The sequence below is a fragment of the Leucopleurus acutus genome, assembly GCF_964270905.1.
Source record: "Leucopleurus acutus genome assembly, chromosome: 16".
Classification (NCBI taxonomy): Eukaryota; Metazoa; Chordata; class Mammalia; order Artiodactyla; family Delphinidae; genus Leucopleurus; species Leucopleurus acutus.
Window position 1 is genome coordinate 38835275 of NC_139158.1, and position 19474 is coordinate 38854748.

Consider the following 19474-nt stretch of genomic DNA (forward strand, 5'->3'; position numbering starts at 1 on the left):
AACTGTCCTCGTTCAGGGTTTGTTGAGTGCCCAAGGTCCCGTTCCTGTGCCCCTGGTTCCATTGTCAGCAAAGGTTGGGGATCCTGCCCTAAGATTCTGCGAGGCTCCCCTCAGGACCCGGAGCTTCTCTGCCCGCAACTGTGACGTCAGTCCGCCTGCTCCCCAAAGACCACACCTGCGCGGGGTCCAGACTTTTGAGGCTTGTTTATTGACATGCGCAGACCTAGACCCGGGGCACAGAACTCAGCGGTACTTTTCTGTCAGCACTACCGCCAGGCCCGTCAGGAACTTATCCCACACCACCTGCATCTCCACCGTGAACTCGCCCTGCAGGTGGGAGGCCAGCACCACCTGGAAACACTGGATCAGCAGCTGCGGGAGAAAAGGCCGGTGAGAAGAGCTCTGTCCTCGCCAATTCCTTGCCGAATGCCTCCCCACCTCGGCTGCGCGCGCGAACCCTGCTACGTCCCGGGGTGGCTCACTGGGAAGTTGGTGGGGTCCACGCGCAGCACATGTGCGTGCAGGTCGGCAAGCGGGCTCAGGACCGCGCGCAGGTTGTCCATGTGCCGCACGGCCACTCCCACCGCCTCGAGCACACGTTGTCCGTGGCTCAGCAGCTGCACCTCGTCAGGGCGGTCGCCCAGGTGCTTAAAGTAGGTCTTGGTGCTGGGGTACACCGTGAAGAGCCTGCGGGAGCAAGGGTGAAGAGGGAGGGCGGTCCCTCCAGCGTCTGCGCCGCCCAGACCCCGCGAACCCCCGGTCAGGCCCGCCCCCCTCCCGACTCAGGCCCAACACCCCAGTCTCCGCCTCGCTACGATTCTGGAGACCCAGCCCCAACCCACCTGAGCAGAAGCTCCGCCCCGAAGGGCGCCTCGTGGCCGGCGATCAGGTCCCAGACCTGTGCTACTTGGGCGCGCTCCTGGGCGCTGAGCATGGCGTTGGCGTGGCTGCTCTGGGTGCCGCGCCCGCAGTCCCGGCCTCCTTATAGCGGCCCTGCCCCCCGGCGCCCTGCCCGCCCTTATCTTCAGGAGCGCGGCGGGAACCTGGGGACCCTGGTTGCCAACCCAGGTCCCTGTCACCGCGGAGGAACTGAATCACGCCGTGTGTGTGTGTGTGTGTGTGTGTGTGTGTGTGACTTGGCTGCAGACTTTAGGGGGATCTACAATTATTCCACAGGGAGCTGATGGAGGGATTGGGAGAAAGAGCGCGGAGGGCCAGGAGGTGTCAAGGGTCCTCTCAGTGCCTGAGCTGTGACAACAAGCTTTGAGGAAAGGCCCCTGAGTCCCTACACATACCCCACACATACACACAATACGCTGACTGAAGCGACAGACTGGGTGATTTGGGAGGCGGGAAAGAGGCACAAACTCAGGTCTGACCCGAGAAAACGGCGTGGGCGGTCCTAGGCTGTTCTGCTCCCTCCGGTCGCGACTCTGGGGTCCTCAGGACCAAGGACCGCCCCCAAAGCACCCTTGGAGTGACCTCCAGGCCGGGGGTGACACTAGGGTCGGCAGTGTTCCTGCGAAGCCTCCATTCCCTCCCTTCATTCTCCTCCGCTTCCCCCAATACTGAGACGCACAACCAGGCTCCCTCCATCCTCATCCATTTATTGGGGGTCCCGGGTGGAATCGTAAGAGGGTGCAGGGGAAGGGGAGGGCTCGAAGCCTGCCCTGGGGGTCGGGAGGCATCCTCAGCGGTACTTCTCGGTCAGGACGCGGGACACGATGGACAGGAACTTGTCCCAGGCGGCGTGCGCGTCGGCCGTGAAGTCAGCGGGGAAGTGCGAGGCCACCGTGACCAGCAGGCAGTGGGACAGCAGCTGGGGCGACAGGGTGGCTCAGGGCGGGCGCGGCGCGAGCGGCGGGCACCCAGCCCCGTCCCCGGACCCCGCCCCGCCCCGGGCCCCGCCCCGCGCCCACCTTGAAGTTGACCGGGTCCACGCGCAGCACGTAGGCGTGCAGCTCGCTCAGCTTGGAGAGGGCGCCCGCCACGTTGTCGATGCTCTTGACCGCGTCGCCCACGGCGGCCACCACCTTGGAGCCGTGCGCGCGCAGCTGCGCAGAGCCCGCGTGCAGGTCGAAGTGCGGGAAGTAGGTCTTGGTCTGGGGGTAGCTGGAGAAGAGCCTGCGGGCGGGGCGGGCCGGGCCGGGACACATCACGTTTGCACGCGGGAGTTAAAACGTAAATATTAGGGCAAAAAGTGCAACTTGACCGCAATATGAACATTTTAAAGACACACAGAATCGGTATCGCGGACTTCAGCTGTTGCCCCGGCTCCAGTATGGCCCGGCCCACCTCACCCTCACCGCCCTGTCCTCCAGTCATTCGTTCCTTCCTTCACTCACTCATTCAATCAACAATGACTGTGGAGACCTGGGTGCTGGGCGCTGAGGGAGGGACACGATCGACCCTCGTCACCCTCCCCATGCCCCTCCTCTTGCTCGCTGACCGCCGAGCACCCGCCTCACCGCTGCTTGTGCTCACTGAACCTGCATATGTGCCCTCCTCACTGTCCCCTCCTCACTGACCCTCCTCACTGACCCTCCTCGCTGTCCCCTCCTCACTGTCCCCTCCTCACTGACCCCTCCTCACTGTCCCCTCCTCACTGTCCCCTCCTCACTGACCCTCCTCACTGACCCTCCTCGCTGTCCCCTCCTCACTGTCCCCTCCTCACTGACCCTCCTCACTGTCCCCTCCTCACTGTCCCCTCCTCACTGACCCTCCTCACTGTCCCCTCCTCACTGTCCCCTCCTCACTGACCCTCCTCACTGTCCCCTCCTCACTGTCTCCTCCTCACTGACCCTCCTCACTGACCCTCCTCACTGTCCCCTCCTCACTGTCCCCTCCTCACTGACCCCTCCTCACTGACCCTCCTCACTGACCCCCCCCGTGACCTATCCTCCCTGACCCCTCCTACTGACCCCTGTGCTCAGTGACCCACACTGTCCCCTACCAGGCTCCATCCCAGCCCACCTGGTGCTCACCTCTCCAGGGCCTCGGTGCCGATGATGTCTGCCTGTGTGGAGATCTTGCCCCACATGGACACGATGATGGTCCTCTCAGCCCTGGTCAGAGACATGGTGGCAGCTGAGTGGGAGCTGGGTATGCTGAGAACTGGTGTCCGTGGTGCTCAGCCCCCAGGGTCCCCTTATATACGTGGAGCCAGGGTGGGGGCCAGGCTCTGGTCATCGCTGGGAGAGGGGAGGGGGCCATGGGGGGTGGGTCTCTTATCAGATCCAGTGACAGTGGGCAGTCAGGGCCCGGTGGGCCTGGTGGGGTGAGGGGCTATCACTCCGGCTGCCCTTGCTGGGCCTTAGAGGGGGCGTTGGCCGCAGCCTGACCAGACTCCAGGGGAGATAGGGGCCCAGGCAGCCCAGTGCTGCACTGCCCTTGTCCGTTTCAGAATCACAAAATGGGAGAAGCCAGAGGAGTAGTGCCCACACACCCTCCTCGGCTGGCCTGTGCCCGTGCTGCCTGCATTGCTCCTCGGTGGGTCCTGTGGCTGGACCCACATGCCAGCATCCCCCCTGCACCCCCCGCACCCCCAGACACTGGCTCTAGGATCCCTGGGTTTCCTCCAAGAAAGCAATGGTTTTGCCAAGTGGGCCCTGAGGAGGGAGGTACTGACTGGTTCTGTTCCTGAAAAGCTGGAGGAGGTGGCTGGTCAATAAGAGAATCCTAATGTCATGTGCTTTGGGGGACTACTCTGTTGCTCACCACGTTATTATTTCAACATACAACACAGTTGATTTTTTTAAATGTACTGCTCTGTGAATTTTGACATGTGTGTAGATTTGTGTAACCCCACCACAGTCAGGACACACAACAGCTCTATCAGCCCCAAAACTCCCACAGGCTGCCCCTTTGCAGTCTCACCTTCCTCTGTCCCCTAAACCCAGACAACCACTATAATTCTGTCTTTTTCAAGAATATCCTATAAATGGAACCATATGGCATGTCATCTTGTAGGACTGGCTTCTTTTACTTAGAATAATACCCTTGAGATCCATGCATGTTATTGCTGGTATCAGTAGTTGGCTTCCTTTTATTGCAGAGTAGTACTCCACGGTACTAATGTTCATTCATTCTCCCACTCAAACATGTGGGCTTTTTCCAGTTTGGGGCTATTACAAATAAAGCTGCTATGAACATTCTTGTGTAGGTCTTTATGTGAACATAAGTTTTTATTTCTCTGGGATGATACCATATCTAGGAGTAGGATTGTTGGTTCATGTGCTAAGTGTATGTTTAACTTTGTAAGAAACCACTAAACTGTTTTCCAGAGTGGCTTTACCGTTTTGCATTCCACTCAGCAATGAAGGGAAGTCCTAGTGTCCGTGCATCTTTGTCAGAATCTTTACATGTTAGTCATTCTGACGGTTGTGAGACAATATATCATTATGGCTTCAATTTGTGTTTCCCTGATGGCCAGTGATGTGCAGCATCTTTTCATGGGCTTATTTGCCATCCATGTATTCTCTTTTTAATTAATTAATTTATTTATTTATTTATTTATTTTTGGCTGCGTTGGGTCTTTGCTGCTGTGCACAGGCTTTCTCTAGTTGTGGTGAGCAGGGGCTATTCTTCATTGCGGTGCACGGGCTTCTCATTGCGGTGGCTTCTCTTGTTGCGGAGCACTGGCTCTAGGCATGCAGGCTTCAGTAGTTGTGGCTCGCAGGCTCTAGAGCGCAGGCTCAGTAGTTGTGGTGCATGGGCTTAGTTGCTCCGCTGCATGTGGGATCTTCCCAGACCAGGGCTCGAACCTGTGTCCCCTGCATTGGCAGGCGGATTCTTAACCACTGCACCACCAGGGAAGTCCCATATATTCTCTTTGGTGAAATATCTCTTCTGGTCTTTTGACCATTTTAAAATTGGGTTGTTTGTTTTCTTATTGTTGAATTTTGAGAGTTCTGTATATATTCTGGATGCAATCATTTGTCAGATATGCAATTTGCAAATATTTCCTCCTAGTTTGTAGCTTGTCACTTCATTTTCTTAATAGTGTCATTTGTGGAGCCAAAGTTTTATTTTTTATTAATTAATTAATTTATTTTTTTGCGGTACGCGGGCCTCTCACTGTTGGGGCCTCTCCCGTTGTGGAGAGTGTGTGCTCCAGACGCGCAGGCTCAGCGGCCATGGCTCATGGGCGCAGCCACTCCGCGGCATGTGGGATCTCCCCAGACCGGGGCACGAACCCGTGTCCCCTGCATCAGCAGGCGCACTCTCAACCACTGCGCCACCAGGGAAGCCCCAAAGTTTTATTTTTGATGAAGTCTAATTTATCAAGTTTTTCTCTTAAGATTCATGTTTTTAGAGTCATGCCTGAGAATTTTTTGCCTAATCCCAGGTCACAGAGACTTTTATCTATGGTTTCTTCTAAATGTTTCATAGTTTATATTTTACACTTAGATCCATGATCCATTTTGAGATAATTTTTGTATGAAGTGTGAGGTTTATGTCCAGGTTTTTTTTCTTTGCCTATGAGTGTTCAATTTTTCTAGCACCTTTTGTTGAAAACACTATACTTTATTGAATTGCCTTCTCTAATTCATTTGTAAAAGATTAATTTGACATATTTCTACAGGTCTATTTCTGTACTCTCTATTTTGTTCCATTGATCTATGTGTCTATCCTTCACCAAAATCACACTGTGTTTATTACTGTAAACTTTATGTTCGGTCTTAAAATTAGATCCTGTCCCAAGAATGGGAGAAAACATTTGCAAATCATACATCTGATAAGGGACTGATCCACAATATAAAAAAACTTACAACTGAAAAATAGAGACAAAAAACTAATTGAAAACTGGGCAAAGGACTTTAATAGACAGTACGCTAAAGAAAACATACAGATGTCCAATAAGCACATGAAGAGATGCTCAGCATCGTTACTCATTAGGGAAATGCAAATCAAAACCAAACAGAGCACACTCACTAAGATGGCTATAATCAAAACCCCTAACCCTGAACTCTAACCCTAACCTTACCTACACCTATTAGAATGGCTATATTTAAAAGACAAATAACAAGTGTTGGTGAGGAGGTGGTGAAATTGGAATCTTTAGACACTGCTGGTGGGAATGTAAAATGGTGCAGCTACTGTGGAAGACAGCCTGGCAGTTCCTCAAAAGGTTAAACATAGAGTTCCCATATGACCCAGCAATTCCATTCCTTAGTATATACCCAATAAAATGAAAACATACATCCACTCAAAAACTTGTACTGTGTTCGTAGCACCAACCACTATTTATAATAGCCAAAAAGTATAAAAAACCCAAATGTCCTTCAACTGATGAATGGCTGAATCAAACATGGTATAATCTATGCAATGGAATAGTATTCCATCAAAAAAAGGAACAAAGTACTGATACATGAATGAACCTTGAAAAAATACATATTGTGGGACTTCCCTGGTGGCACAGTGGTTAAGAATCCACCTGCCAATGCAGGGGACACAGGTTTGATCCCTGGTCTGGGAAGATCCCACATGCTGTGGAGCTAAGCCCATGTGCCACAACTCCTGAGCCTGTGCTCTAGAGCCCACGAGCCACAACTACTGAAGCCCACACACCCTAAAGCCCACATGCCGCAACTGCTGAGCCTACATGCCACAACTACTGAAGCCTATGTTCTCTAGGGCCCGTGTACTGCAACTACTGAGCCTGAGTGCTGCAACTACTGAAGCCCGCAGGCCTAGAGTCAGTGCTCCACAACAAGAGAAGCCATCACAATGAGAAGCCCGCGCACCACAACGAAGAGTAGCCTCTACTTGCTGCAACTAGAGAAAGCCCGAATGCGGCAACAAAGACCCACCACAGACAAAAAAAAAAAAAAAAAAAATTAAAACTACATATTGTATGATTCCATTTATATATATGTCAAGGACAGGCAAATCCTTAGAGACAGAAAGTAGATTAGGTTGTCTGGGGCCGGGGTAGTTGGGGGGTGTGACTGCTAATGCGGATGGGTTTCCTTTTGGGGTGATGCAAACGTTCTAAAATTGTGCTGATGGCTGCATAACTCTCTGAATATACTAAAACCCGCTGAATTGCACACTTTAAATGGGTGGAATAGATGGTATGTGAATTTTATCTCAATAAAGGTGTTAAAAGACTGGGTGATGTCATTCCTCCCTCATTATTCTTTTCCAAAATGGTTTTGGTGATTTTGGTTCCTTTGCCTTTCCGTATGAATTTTGGAGTTAGTCAAAGAGTTATCTGCACAAAAGCCTATTAGACTTTTTACAGAATGGGTAAACGTTCCCGCGTGGAGAGTTCTGATCACAGATATTTTGCTGAACTATTCTTAGCGAAAATTCTGAGGCTCAGACAAGCCCTCTGATTGGAAAATGTGTACAAGAATAAGCAAGGATCGAGCACCTTCTGTATGCCAGACACTGTGCTTGGCACGTTATTGTGCCACGATGTTGGTCTCTTCTACGTCCAAGCTGGGCTTGATGGGAGTGTGGAGGTTTGAATGCAGGAGCTGAGTCCAATGGATACCTCCCCACGGCTGAGCAGAGAGGGCGGGGATCTCACCTGGGCTGTTGGTGCCTGTCTGTGGCCTGGAGGTAGAGTCTGCCTTCATGGAAGCCCCTTCCCGGTCTCTCCCTACTTACATTTCACAGCTGTGCCCCTCTTCTCCTGTGACAGGGTCACCCTCTCCCAGGGAGGTGCCCACCCTCCACTGGCCTTAGGCTTGTTGCTACCTCTCCTGGCAGTGCTGACTCCAGGGCCCCAGGTGTTCACAGGGAGTGTGGCTTTGTCTCTCTGGGTTCGTTCCAGAATGGGATGAGCCTGGTCCTCCCCAGTCACCTCTGGCTGTTGCTTGGTTCAGAAGGAAACTCCAGGGCCACCACCAGCATATGGGCCTTCCGTAAGGGTATGTAAGCCTGATCCTGAGGCTTCAGCTCCTAGAAAGGAGAGGTGTCAGCAGGGAGACAGACAGAGACAGATGGACAGACTGGCAGAGAAAACAGACTGAGCGAGGGAGACAGAGGAGGCTGAGCGCCAGGTGGAAGGTCACGCAGAGGGAGGGAGTCTGGAGGTCCTGGGTGAGGCTGGAGCTGGCCTGCCAGGTGAAGGTATTAAGTCTGCCAGAGGGGGAGGCACAGTAGGGTCTCAGTGAGGGATGTGTCTGGGAGAAGCCCCCCAGCTGCAGTGTCTGGGGTCTGTGGCCAGGAGCCAGTGTGGGAGGTAATGAGTATGGACTCTAGGCCTCCCACTATGGGGCCGGTCCTCCCCTCCTCTCTGGCCTCAGGGCCTCCTGTTTCTCTCCCGGCAGCACCGCCCCCCATCCTTGGTCTCCATAAGAGAGGGAGCCACAGGAAGCCACTTTGTTTCTGAAACTACCAAGCCCTGCAAAGCATTGGTGTGGGCAGGAGCCCTTTTCTTTTTTTACTTTTTTCATTGTAAAATATAGCACAAGATTACATCATAGCCTAATGAATTATGTCATAGCCTAATTAATTATTATAAGGCACATATTCAGCAACCCAATCCTCCCCAAAGGTGACCCCTACCCTGACTTACCTTCTTGCTTTTCAATAACTTAAAAAAAAATTATTTACTTATTTATTTAGTTTTGGCTGCGTTGGGTCTTTGTTGCAGTGTGTGGGCTTCTCACTGCAGTGGCTTCTCTTGTTGAGGAGTACAGACTCTAGGCTCACGAGCTTCAGTAGTTGTGGCTCATGGGCTCTAGAGCACAGGCTCAGTAGTTGTGGCGCATGGGCTTAGTTGCTCTGCGGCAGGTGAGATCTTCCCGGACCAGGGCTCGAACCTGGGTCCCCTGCATTGGCAGGCAGATTCTTTTTCTTTTTTTTAGTACTTTCTTTTTTTTTTTAAGATTTATTTAATTAATTAATTTATTTATTTATTTTATTGGCTGCGTTGGGTCTTCCGTTGCTGTGCGCTGGCTTTCTCTCGTTGCAGCAAGCGGGGGCTACTCTTCGTTGCAGTGCGAGGGCTTTTCATTGCAGTGGCTTCTCTTGTTGTGGAGCACAGGCTCTAAGGCACGCAGGCTCAGTAGTTGTGGCACACGGGCTTAGTTGCTCTGCGGTATGTGGGATCTTCCTGGACCAGAGCTCGAACCCGTGTCCCCTGCATTGGCAGGCGGATTCTTAACCACTGTGCCACCAGGGAAGCCCAGGCGGATTCTTAACCACTGCGCCACCAGGGAAGTCCCTCAATAACTTTTTACTACCCAAATATGTGTCCTTAGGCACTTTAGTTGGTTTTGCCTGATTTTGGCCTTCAGGTACATGAAACAGTACAGTGTCTTCTGTCACCCATGTTTGTGACATGCCAGAGATGCTGTGGGTGTTCATTGTCATCTCTGTGTTATATTTCCTTGTAGGAATATATCACAAAGTTACACAGGGTACTGGGGAATGGACATTTGGGTTGTTTAGTTCTTGGTTGCTGTGAATGATGCTGCAGTGAACATTCTGTCCGATATATTCCTAGGAGCGGGGCTGCTGGGTCTAGGGCATGGGAATTCTCAGCTTCAGTAATTAATGCCAGACCGCTTTCTGGAGCAGCTGTACCACCTTGCATTCCCCTAGTGATGGTTGAGTTCCTCGTTCTCCACATCCTTACAAACGTTTGCTGTGGTAGGTCTCCTGGTCTCAAATTTTAGGTATTCTGGTGGGTGTGTATTAGTTTCTCACATGGTCTTAATTTGCACTTTCCTAACGCTGATGAGCTTGGGCCCCTGTTCACATATTTGCTGTCCTTTGGATTTCCTTTTTTTTTTTTTTTTTTTTTTTTTTTTGCGGTACGCGGGCCTATGGCTCACGGGCCTAGCCGCTCCGCGGCATGCGGGATCTTCCCGGACCGGGGCACGAACCCGTGTCCCCTGCATCGGCAGGCGGACTCCCAACCACCGCGCCACCAGGGAAGCCCTGGATTTCCTCTTTTTTGAAGTTTCCAAGTCATGGCCATTTTTCTACTGTGTTGCCAGTCTTATTGATTTATAGGAATTTTAAAAATATTCTGGATATAAGTTCTTGTCAGTTTCACGTGTCTTATATCCCCCAGGTCTGTACCTTGCCTGCACTCTCTTAGCACTGTTTTTGAATGGAAGTTTATAATTTTAATGCAATAAAATTTAGTGATTTTTAAAATTGGGTTTAAAAATGTTGTACCTTTCGGGCTTCCCTGGTGGCGCAGTGGTTGAGAGTCCGCCTGCCGATGCAGGGGACACGGGGTCGTGCCCCAGTCTGGGAGGATCCCACATGCCACGGAGCGGCTGGGCCCGTGGGCCATGGCCACTGAGCCTGCGCGTCCGGAGCCTGTGCTCCACAACAGGAGAGGCCACAACAGTGAGAGGCCCGCGTACCGCAAAAAAAAAAAAAAAAGTGTTGTACCTTTCTATACACAACAGCCAAAAGGTGGAAACAACCCAAATGTCCATCAGTGGAGGAATGGATCAACAAATCATGATACTTCCGTACAATGAGATATTATTCAGCCATAAAAATGAAGCACCAACACACCCTGACATGGATGAACCTTGAGAACATGATACTAAGTGAAAGAGGCCAGACGTGAAAGGCCACATATTGTGTGATTATACTTATATGAAGCATCCAGAACGGGCAAATCCAAAGAGACAGGAAGTGGATGAGTGGGTGCCAGGGGCTGCGGGGAGGGCAGTGGGGAGGATGGGGAATGACGAAAATATTCTGGAACTAGTTAGTGATGATGGTTGCGTCCGTTACGAATATACGAAATGTCACCGAATTAACTGTTCACTTTCAAATGGTTAGTTTTACGTTGTGCAAATTTTACCTCAATTTTTTAAGCAAGTGGAATAAGCGTTGGACTGAAGACTTCAGTGAAGTGAACCTTCTGTATTACGTTTCTAAGAACTTTACTGTTTGGTCCTTTGAGCTGGGCAACAGTCCACCTTGGACTGATTTTGTGTGGTGTGAGGTAAGGTCTGTTGTGTGGCCCTAGCTAACATTTACCAAGTGCTTTCTAAGTCCTGGGCATAGACCGATACTCTTCATGTTGGGTATTTGACCCTCACAGCTCTGTGAGAGAAGTTTTATTTTATTATCATGACATGTTTTAAGATAAGGAAACAGAGGCTCGGGAAGGTTACGAAACACGTTCCGTTTCAGTAGAGGGGGACCAGCCCCAGTGGGCAGAGGAGACCAAGGTTTGTTGTGGGCAAGGTCTTCTGTCTCTGGGCCTTGCATTCCCCGCCTGAAACAAGAGGAGCCTGAGCTTGTGCAGGACTTCAGGGTGCTGAAACCTGCTGGCCTCTGGGCCGAATTCCAAGCCCCAGGCTTGTTCTGAGCTTGTGCAGTTGGGCCTGAGTTCAGAGGGCCCTGGTCTCAGCAGAAGACGGAGGAGGGATCTGCATACCCTCACCCAAAAGCAGCCCCGGGTGACCCTGGGCAGGGTCAGGTACCTTGTGAGCCCCAGTTTCCCTGGTTTAACCTCGGGTGGGGGTTAGAATAGCCTCCACCACACTCTTAAGAGGGATGAGCTGTCACCATGTGACCTTGGGACACAGCAGCATGAATTCAAGATTATTGTGGTTCCTATTGTAGGTGAATGATTCTTTCTGGGCAGAGATGGTGGAGATGTCAATGTGGGTCTGAGATAGCGTCTGTGAGCCCCGCCTGGCCCTCTGGCAGTCTGTGGTGGCTCTATCAGGCCCAGACCAAGTGGCAGGACTGATAAGGCCTGGCTGTCCAAGGAGCCTCCTGGCCCTGCCCCGGGGAGTAGGGGGAGAACCCAGGCTGGGAGGAAAGGTCAAGAGTTTCTGTTTCCAAGAATCCACTTACCTTCCAAAAAGCAGGTTACTAAAGAGAGTTAAATTTAAAATGAGGACTTAGAGGTGTGGGGTGCTGGCAGGGAGGAGTCTGAGGACATACCCTGCAGTGAGCAGAGGCTGGGCCTGGGCACATCATTGTTCAGGAGACCATTTGTTCCCACTGCTGTTACTGGTGGGGAACCTGAGGCCCAAAGTAGGGCCAGCCTACCCTCGGTCCCTCTGGCTGCCGGCACCAGGCTGGACTGGCCAGGGAGTGACCATGAGCCCTGGTTTCCCTAACAGCCCAGTGAGGCAGACAGACAGACAGACATGGACTGAGATGCTGCCAGTGAAGGTGATGTGGGACTCGGACCCCGCTTCCTCCAGTCCAGCCCTCCGACAGCCCTGCACCTGGGCCTTGGGAAGGGTTGTATCCAGGACCTCTGGGAGCGGGGATCCTGGTGAGCTCCCATCACCATTCATGGATTCCAGTGCTTGTTACAATAAAAAGACATTAGCCACACAGCCAGAAAAATAAACAATGGATACTTTTGTGAAGGTTGCTAGCAGGGAGAGGGCCCTGAGTGGGTAATTGAGGAATGATGGTTTCTCCATGTCTGGGCCTTCCCCCAGCCCAAGGACAGCCAGGTTCTGGGGCCATAGGACCATCCAATGGGGCAGCAGCATGTCCAGGGAAGTCGGAGGAAGGAGGTCTGAGTCAGAGTCCTGGTTCTTATGTCTGGGCACCCGCAGATTCCCAGCACCCCTGTGGGGAGGCCCCCATTACCACAGCTAGCCCATCTACCCAGCTCCCCCAACCTCACATCCTGCTCCTGTGCCCTTGTTTCCATTCTGGGGACATTCATGGGAAATGGGGGGGAACTCAGAAAACTTTTGATGATACATAAAATCAATATATTCTAGACTGGGACAAAGGCTTGCAGAATCTGTAACAGAGGGTAACTAACCCTCACAAAATAAAAATACCTCAAAGAAGGACAAACAAACCAAAAGGAAACATGAAGGCAATTCTTAGGCTCTGGCAAATAATCAAGTGATACAGTTAGTTCTTCTCCTCAGTAATAAAAAAATGCAACATAACACACTATTTCCTTTTTTTTGAAATTTTGGGAAAAAATAAAGTCCATGCTATGCAGCCCTGGGCAGGGCAATATGTTGGTGGGCAACGTCTGAGACATTTCAGATGCATGTACCCGTTATCCTGGCAGATTCAACCCATGAATCTGTCCTGCAAAATACACGTTTGTGTCATCTTCAGTGCAAGAGGTTACTTTGGCAATGAAAATCTCATTTCTTAGCCCATTGGTTACTTTCTCATGCATCTGATGTGCTTGAAAAGATTTGGAAACAGTTGCAGTAGACTGTTCACTACAGTAATCTCCGGGGGAAGACTGGGATGGGGTGGGTGGGGTGATTTTTTTTTTTACTTTTTAAAAACAGCTGTACTGTGAGATAGAATTCACGTATCATACATTCCACCCATTCAAAGTGTGCAGTTCAGCGGGTTTTAGTATATTCAGAGAGTTATGTGACCATCACCACAATTTTAGAACACTTTCATCACCCAAAAGAAACCCCATCCCCATTAGCAGTTACACCCCCCCAACTACCCCAGCCCCAGACAACCTAATCTACTTTCTGTCTCTAAGGATTTGCCTATTCTGGACATTTATATAAATGGAATCATACAGTATCTATTTTTTCAAGGTTCACTCATGTATCGGTACTTTGTTCCTTTTTATGACTGAATACTGTTCCATTGCATAGATTATACCTTATTGGATTCACCTATTCATCAGTTGGAGGACAGTTGGGTTATTTGCACTTTTTGGCTATTATGAATAGTGGTGCTATGAACACAGTACAAGTTTTTGAGTGGATGTATGTTTTAATTTTATTGGGTACATACTAAAGAATGGAACTGCTGGGTCATATCTGAACTCTATGTTTAACCTTTTGAGGAACTGCTAGGCTGTCTTCCACAGTAGCTGCATCATTTTACATTCCCACCAGCAGTGTCTCAAGATACCAATTTCACCAACACTTGTCATTTTTCTTTTGGATTATAGCCATCCTAGTGGGTGTGATGTGTTCTCTTTCTGGTTTTGATTCGCGTTTCTCTAACGAGGAATGATGTTTGAGCATCTTTTCACGTACTTCCAGGCACTTGTCTATATTCCTTGGGGAAATATCTATTCACATCTTTTGCCCACTTCTCAGTTGGATACTTGTCTTTTTCTTGTAGAGTTGTAAGAGTTTAAAATATATATATTCTGGATACAATTCCCTCATCAGATATATGACTTGCAAACATTTTCTCACGGTTCGTGAGCGCTCTTTTAACTTTGTTGGTCTTGTCCTTTGAAGCACAAAATTTCGCAACTCTATTCAGGACAATTAACTTCTTCTTTGGTTGCTCATGCACTTGGTGTCGTATTTAAGAAACCTCTGCCTAGCCCCAGGTCACGAGGACTTAACCCCCCGTGTTTTCTCCTAAGAGTTTTACAGAGTCAGCTCTTACATTTAGGTCCGTGATCCACTGAAGTAATATTTTTTTTTTTTACTTTTTTATTTTAGTCCTTTATGTTTCTAAGAAAGAACTTTCTGCCCAAAGCAAGTGTTCCTTTTATAACGAATAAAGCAACATTTAGAGAAAGATTCCTTGAACCGTACGACTAACCCAACCACACAGTCCCGCTAGCCTTCCCGCTGGCTCTTCTCCCCACTCCAGAAAGGGGCCGCGTCCCGCATGCGCACGAGCACAGCACCCAGAGACGGCCTCGCGCCTGCGCACACGGCAGCCTGCGCCTGCGCAAACGCCTTCGGTCCGCGCGCAAGCATTTTATGCGCGTTTGCCCCGTGCTGTTGCGCGAGTCTCGCGAGCGTTGCCGGCCTCGTTAGGGGGAGCCTGGTTTGCGTCACTGTCGCGCGGGAGACGTCTGCTTGGCTCCCCTCGGCCCCCGCCCCCAACCAGTCCTCAGAGCGCTCTGTTCCGCGTCCCCGGCCCGTCCACCTGGGGGTCCCCACCGCCCCCCACCCCCGTCCCATCCCGGCCTTGGCCCCGGCCCGACCCCTCCCCAGGCCCCCGGCGGGATGGGGGACAACACCAGCCCCATCAGCGTGATTCTGGTGAGCTCGGGGAGCCGGGGCAATAAGCTGCTGTTCAGGTACCCCTTCCAGAGGAGCCAGGAGCACCCGGCGTCCCAGACAAGTAAGTGGGCGCCGGGCGGAGGGCCTGGCGCCGCCTCCCTCGCCGTTAGCGGAGAAGTCGTTTCCTTTTTCTTCTCCTTATCGTACGGGCGGTGCCTTCTCATCACAGAGTGTTGGGGAAGGATAGAAAAGTAAAAAGAAGCAGGGGAAAAAAAAATCACTCATAGTTTTAGCATGCCAAAGCCACTCCTGCTAACGTTTCATCGTTGTCTCTGGCCTTTTAAAAGAGCTAAAGCACCGTATGAATGTATTGAGCTTGGATTAAGTACGAAATCCAGGTACATCGGAAGTTTTCTTTGACCTCTTCCCCCCAGTTCTGCTGCTCCTCCCTCGCTTGCAGGGATCACCACTTACCATGTTCATAATTGTTCCTCCTGTACATAGACACCAAATATACCTACATAGAAAAATAGTTTATTGCTTTGGGTTTTTCCCCCCTCTCACATAGCTGTATTGTTCTCAGTCGCTCTTTTTTCCATTGGGCCACCTGCCTTGGAGCATTTTCCAACCTAGTAAACAGATCACCTCCCTTTTTGGTTGTACACAGCTGCCTGGTAAGAACATGCCCTTTCCCTATGGGTGGACGTGTAGGTTACTTGCAGTTTTTCACTATCATGAATGTTCAATTTGTAATTTATGTGATTTAAAAAATTACTTTTTAAAAAAATACATTTCATTTTTGGCTGTGTTGGGTCTTCGTTGCTGCACACCGGCTTTATCTAGTCACGGCGAGCGGGGGCTGCTCTTCGTTGCGGTGCGCGGGCTTCTCATTGTGGTGGCTTCTCTTGTGGAGCACGGTCTCTAGGCATGCGGGCTTCAGTAGTTGTGGCACGTGGGCTCAGTAGTTGTGGCTCGTGGGCTCTAGAGCGCAGGCTCAGTAGTTGCAGCGCGAGGGCTTAGTTGCTCCGTGGCATGTGGGATCTTCCTGGACCAGGGCTCGAACCCCTGTCCCCTGCAGTGGCAGGCGGATTCTTAACCACTGCGCCATCAGGGAAGCCCTAAAAATTACTTTTAAATTTCTAACTATGGTACAAAGTTTTAAAGGTACAAATGGATTTAGATTATGAAAAGAAAGTTCTTTCATCGATCCTAGCCACCCACATCCCCTTGTAGGGTCAGGTGCTGTTACCATTTTCTTGTGCATCTTTGCGAAACCTTCTGTGTAAATACAAGCATATACATGCATTGTTTTATTTTCTAAACACAAGTGAGCACACAATTCACACTGTTCTGCCCTGTTTTCATTTACATCTTGGATATAGATTCAGAATTATCAGAAACATGGGAGGAATTTGCTGTGATTTAGTCATCCAGTCTTCTGTTGATGGGCATTTAAGTTGTTTCCAATCTTTTGCTAATACAGTGTGAATGTCCTTTATGGATATATATTTTCATTCTGCAGAATATATGATCAATTCACAGAAATGGGGTGTTCATATCCAAGGGATGATCGGCTGTGTTTTTTTGTTTTAATTTATTTAATTTATTTTATTTTGGCTGTGTTGGGTCTTTTGTTGCTGCACGCGGGCTTTTCTCTAGCTGTGGCGAGCAGGGGCTACTCTTTGCTGTGGTGCATTGGCCTCTCATTGCGGTGGCTTCTCTTGTTGCGGAGCACGGGCTCTAGGCATGCCAGCTTCAGTAGTTGTGGCTTGTGGGCTCCAGAGCGCAGGCTCAGTAGTTGTGGTGCACGGGCTTAGTTGCTCCGTGGCATGTGGGATCCTCCCAGACCAGGGCTCGAACCTGTGTCCCCTGCACTGGCAGCCGGATTCCCAACCACTGTGCCACTAGGGAAGCCCCTCCTCTATGTATTTTTAATAGATCAGATTTTTCTATGTTTGTTAATGAGATAGGTGAAAAATTGTATCTGATAGTAGTTTTAATGGGTATTTGCCTTCCAGCTGAGAGTGATCATGTTTTCCTGTTTTCAAAGCCATTTGGATTTCCTTTTTAGTGAACCACCTATTCATAACCTTTGCCTAATTTCCTCTTGGATTGCTTGATTTTTTTTCTTTACAGATTTGAAGGAATTTTTTATATACTTAGGATAAAAATAGACCTTTTTGACAAAGCTGTACATATTTAGCCAGTTTGCCTGTGAGTTTTTTTTTTAATAATAAATTTATTTATTTATTTATTTTTGGCTGTGTTGGGTTTTCGTTTCTGTGTGCGGGCTTTCTCTAGTTGCGGCGAGTGGGGGCTACTCTTCATTGCGGTGCGCGGGCTTCTCATTGTCGTGGCTTCTCTTGTTGCGGAGCACAGGCTCTAGACACGTAGGCTCAGTAGTTGTGCCTCACGGGCTTAGTTGCTCCGTGGCATGTGGGATCTTCCCAGACCAGGGCTCGAACCCGTGTCCCCTACATTGGCAGGCAGATTCTTAACCACTGCGCCACCAGGGAAGCCGTGCCTCTGAGTTTTGATTTTTATGGAGTCAAGTTTTCAGTCTGTTCTTTCGTGGTTTCTGAGTTTTGTTACACATAGAAAAGCCTTCTGCTCTCCAAGATTATTAACAAAAGGAGTCTCTCATGTTTTCCCGTGGAATGTTTATCTTCTTGTTTTAAAAATGTGTTTCTTTTGGTGTAAGGTGAAGGCTCCTCCCTGGAGCTGGTATTTTCTGGGCACTTGCTGAGAGCTGTGTGTATGCCCCCATTTGCCTCCTGGAGCCTTGTGGGGCAGGCGCTGAGATGGATGAAGAAAGATGTGGGAACATGCGGCCCACACACGGCTAGAGAGGGGTTGGCTCAGAGTCAGTATAATTTTCTCTTCCGTGTGGCTGCCTAGTCCCAGCATCATTTTATGGACTCATTCACGTTGCCCTCCTGATTAGTTTTGCTGCCTTCATGGCATACTAAATTCCCATGTTTATTTGAGTTTGTTTTCTGACTTTTCTTACCTCTCCCAATAATCTATCTATGTGTGGGTTCCACACAGATGAATTATTGTAACTTTATAGTGTGTTATACCATCAGGTAGAATTAGTCATTTATCATCACCTTTCTTCTTCAGCATCATCCTGGTGTTTCTGCTTGCTTTCCTTGTAAACATTAGCAGTGACTGTGTTAGATCCCACTCCCAAGCCATTGCTATTGTTTTGGGGGTCACATTAAACATGGTGATTAAATGGGGAAAACGGGATCTTTATGTTGAATCTTCTCATTCAGGAACATAGTCTGTCCTCTTTTCATCCTCATCACCCTTGTTAGCATTTCTGTTTTCTTTTTGGGCCTCTTGTATGTGAAAAACTTGCCTGTGATAAATGTCCTTAAGTCTCTTTTTTTTTTTTTCTTTATTTTTTGGCTGCATTGGGTCTTCATTGCTCCGTGCGGGCTTTCTCTAGTTGAGGCGAGCGGGGGCTACTCTTCGTTGCGGTGCACGGGCTTCTCATTGCAGTGGCTTCTCTTGTTGCAGAGCACGGGCTCTAGGTGCGCGGGCTTCAGTAGTTGTGGCATGCAGGCTCAGTAGTTGTGGCTCACGGGCTCTAGAGCACAGGGTCAGTAGTTGTGGTGCACGGGCTTAGTTGCTCCACGTCATGTGGGCTTGAACCTGTATCCCCAGCATTAGCAGGCGGATTCTTAACCACTGTGCCACCAGGGAAGTCCCTGTCCTTAAGTCTTTAAATATTATTATTTGGGTAAGATATTGTTGTTTTTGTATATGAAGGATATTGCTGTATGGACATTTAAAAATTCTTTCTTTTACCTGTGCTTTTTCCAGCCTAGTTGCCAGCATACACTGAGAGGGTGTGTGTGCGCATGTGTGCATATATATATAAAATCCCTTTTTTTTTTAACTTAACATAGTAGCAAGAACATTTCCCATGTTATCACAGCTTCTTGGAAACTATAATTTAAAACTTTTTTTTTTGTGGCCGTGCCATGTGACATGCGGGATCTTGGTTCCCTGACCAGGGATTGAACCCACGCCCCCTGCAGTGGAAGCACGGAGTCTTAATCACTGGGCCACCAGGGAAGTCCCAGTACCATGCTGTTTTGATTACTGTAGCTTTGTAGTATTGTCTGAAGTCTGGGAGGGTTATGCCTCCAGCTCCATTCTTTTTCCTCAGGATTGCTTTGGCAATTCTGGGTCTTTTATGGTTCCATATAAATTTTAGGATTATATGTTCTAGTTCTGTGAAAAATATCATGGGTAATTTGATAGAGATTGCATTAAATCTGTAGATTGCTTTGAGTAGTATGGCCATTTTAACAATATTAGTTCTTCCACTCCAAGAGCAGAAGCCATCACTTTTAATGGTTCAACAACCTTCCTGTATGTGGATGGATCCTGTTTTCTTAGCTATTTTCCCCTTTTTGCCTTCACTCAGGTAAGCCTCGTAGCAGATACGCTGTCAACAGCACCAGAGAGCATGCCGAGGACCAGGACGGCGACTCCAGGTAAGGGCTCTGCATTCACTCCGTGGCGGGCCTGGTCCTCCCATTGACCCAGATGTTTTTTCCCCTGAGGAACCCCGTGTTCTCTTT

General features: G+C 49.5%; 3 protein-coding genes across 3 annotated transcripts in view; 1 reads left to right on the forward strand and 2 right to left on the reverse strand.

Moving 5' to 3' along the window:
• Positions 1–207: 207 nt before the first annotated feature.
• HBM (hemoglobin subunit mu) lies at positions 208–943 on the reverse strand. The gene is made up of 3 exons (XM_082856429.1): positions 843–943; positions 483–687; positions 208–372 (listed from the first exon to the last, which is right to left on the reverse strand). The coding sequence occupies exons 1-3, from the start codon at positions 932–934 to the stop codon at positions 244–246; spliced, it is 426 nt and encodes a 141-aa protein (XP_082712555.1). The 5' UTR covers positions 935–943; the 3' UTR covers positions 208–243.
• A 747-nt stretch (positions 944–1690) lies between these two features.
• HBZ (hemoglobin subunit zeta) lies at positions 1691–3079 on the reverse strand (the record flags this gene model as incomplete). Its single annotated transcript, XM_082856475.1, has 3 exons — positions 1691–1819; positions 1920–2124; positions 2985–3079. The coding sequence occupies 3 exons, from the start codon at positions 3077–3079 to the stop codon at positions 1691–1693; spliced, it is 429 nt and encodes a 142-aa protein (XP_082712601.1).
• Positions 3080–14879: 11800 nt separating this feature from the next.
• The window catches only part of NPRL3 (NPR3 like, GATOR1 complex subunit), a gene marked incomplete at its 5' end in the record, with an annotated part of 35069 nt that continues 30474 nt past the window's right edge, over positions 14880–19474 (forward strand). The window contains 2 exons of the mRNA XM_082857553.1: positions 14880–14997; positions 19318–19387. Coding sequence (XP_082713679.1) covers positions 14880–14997; positions 19318–19387 — 188 coding nt within the window. The remainder of the gene's footprint in view (positions 14998–19317; positions 19388–19474) is intronic.

What these genes read in the sequence shown, in the direction of transcription:
- HBM (XM_082856429.1), bottom strand. Translation starts at nt 934, where the DNA reads ATGCTCAGCGCCCAGGAGCGCGCCCAAGTAGCACAGGTCTGGGACCTG. An exon ending in GGGGCGGAGCTTCTGCTCAG is followed by an intron (nt 688 to 842) that starts GTGGGTTGGGGC and finishes TTGCTCCCGCAG; the next exon opens with GCTCTTCACGGTGTACCCCA. An exon ending in TGGACCCCACCAACTTCCCA is followed by an intron (nt 373 to 482) that starts GTGAGCCACCCC and finishes TTTCTCCCGCAG; the next exon opens with CTGCTGATCCAGTGTTTCCA.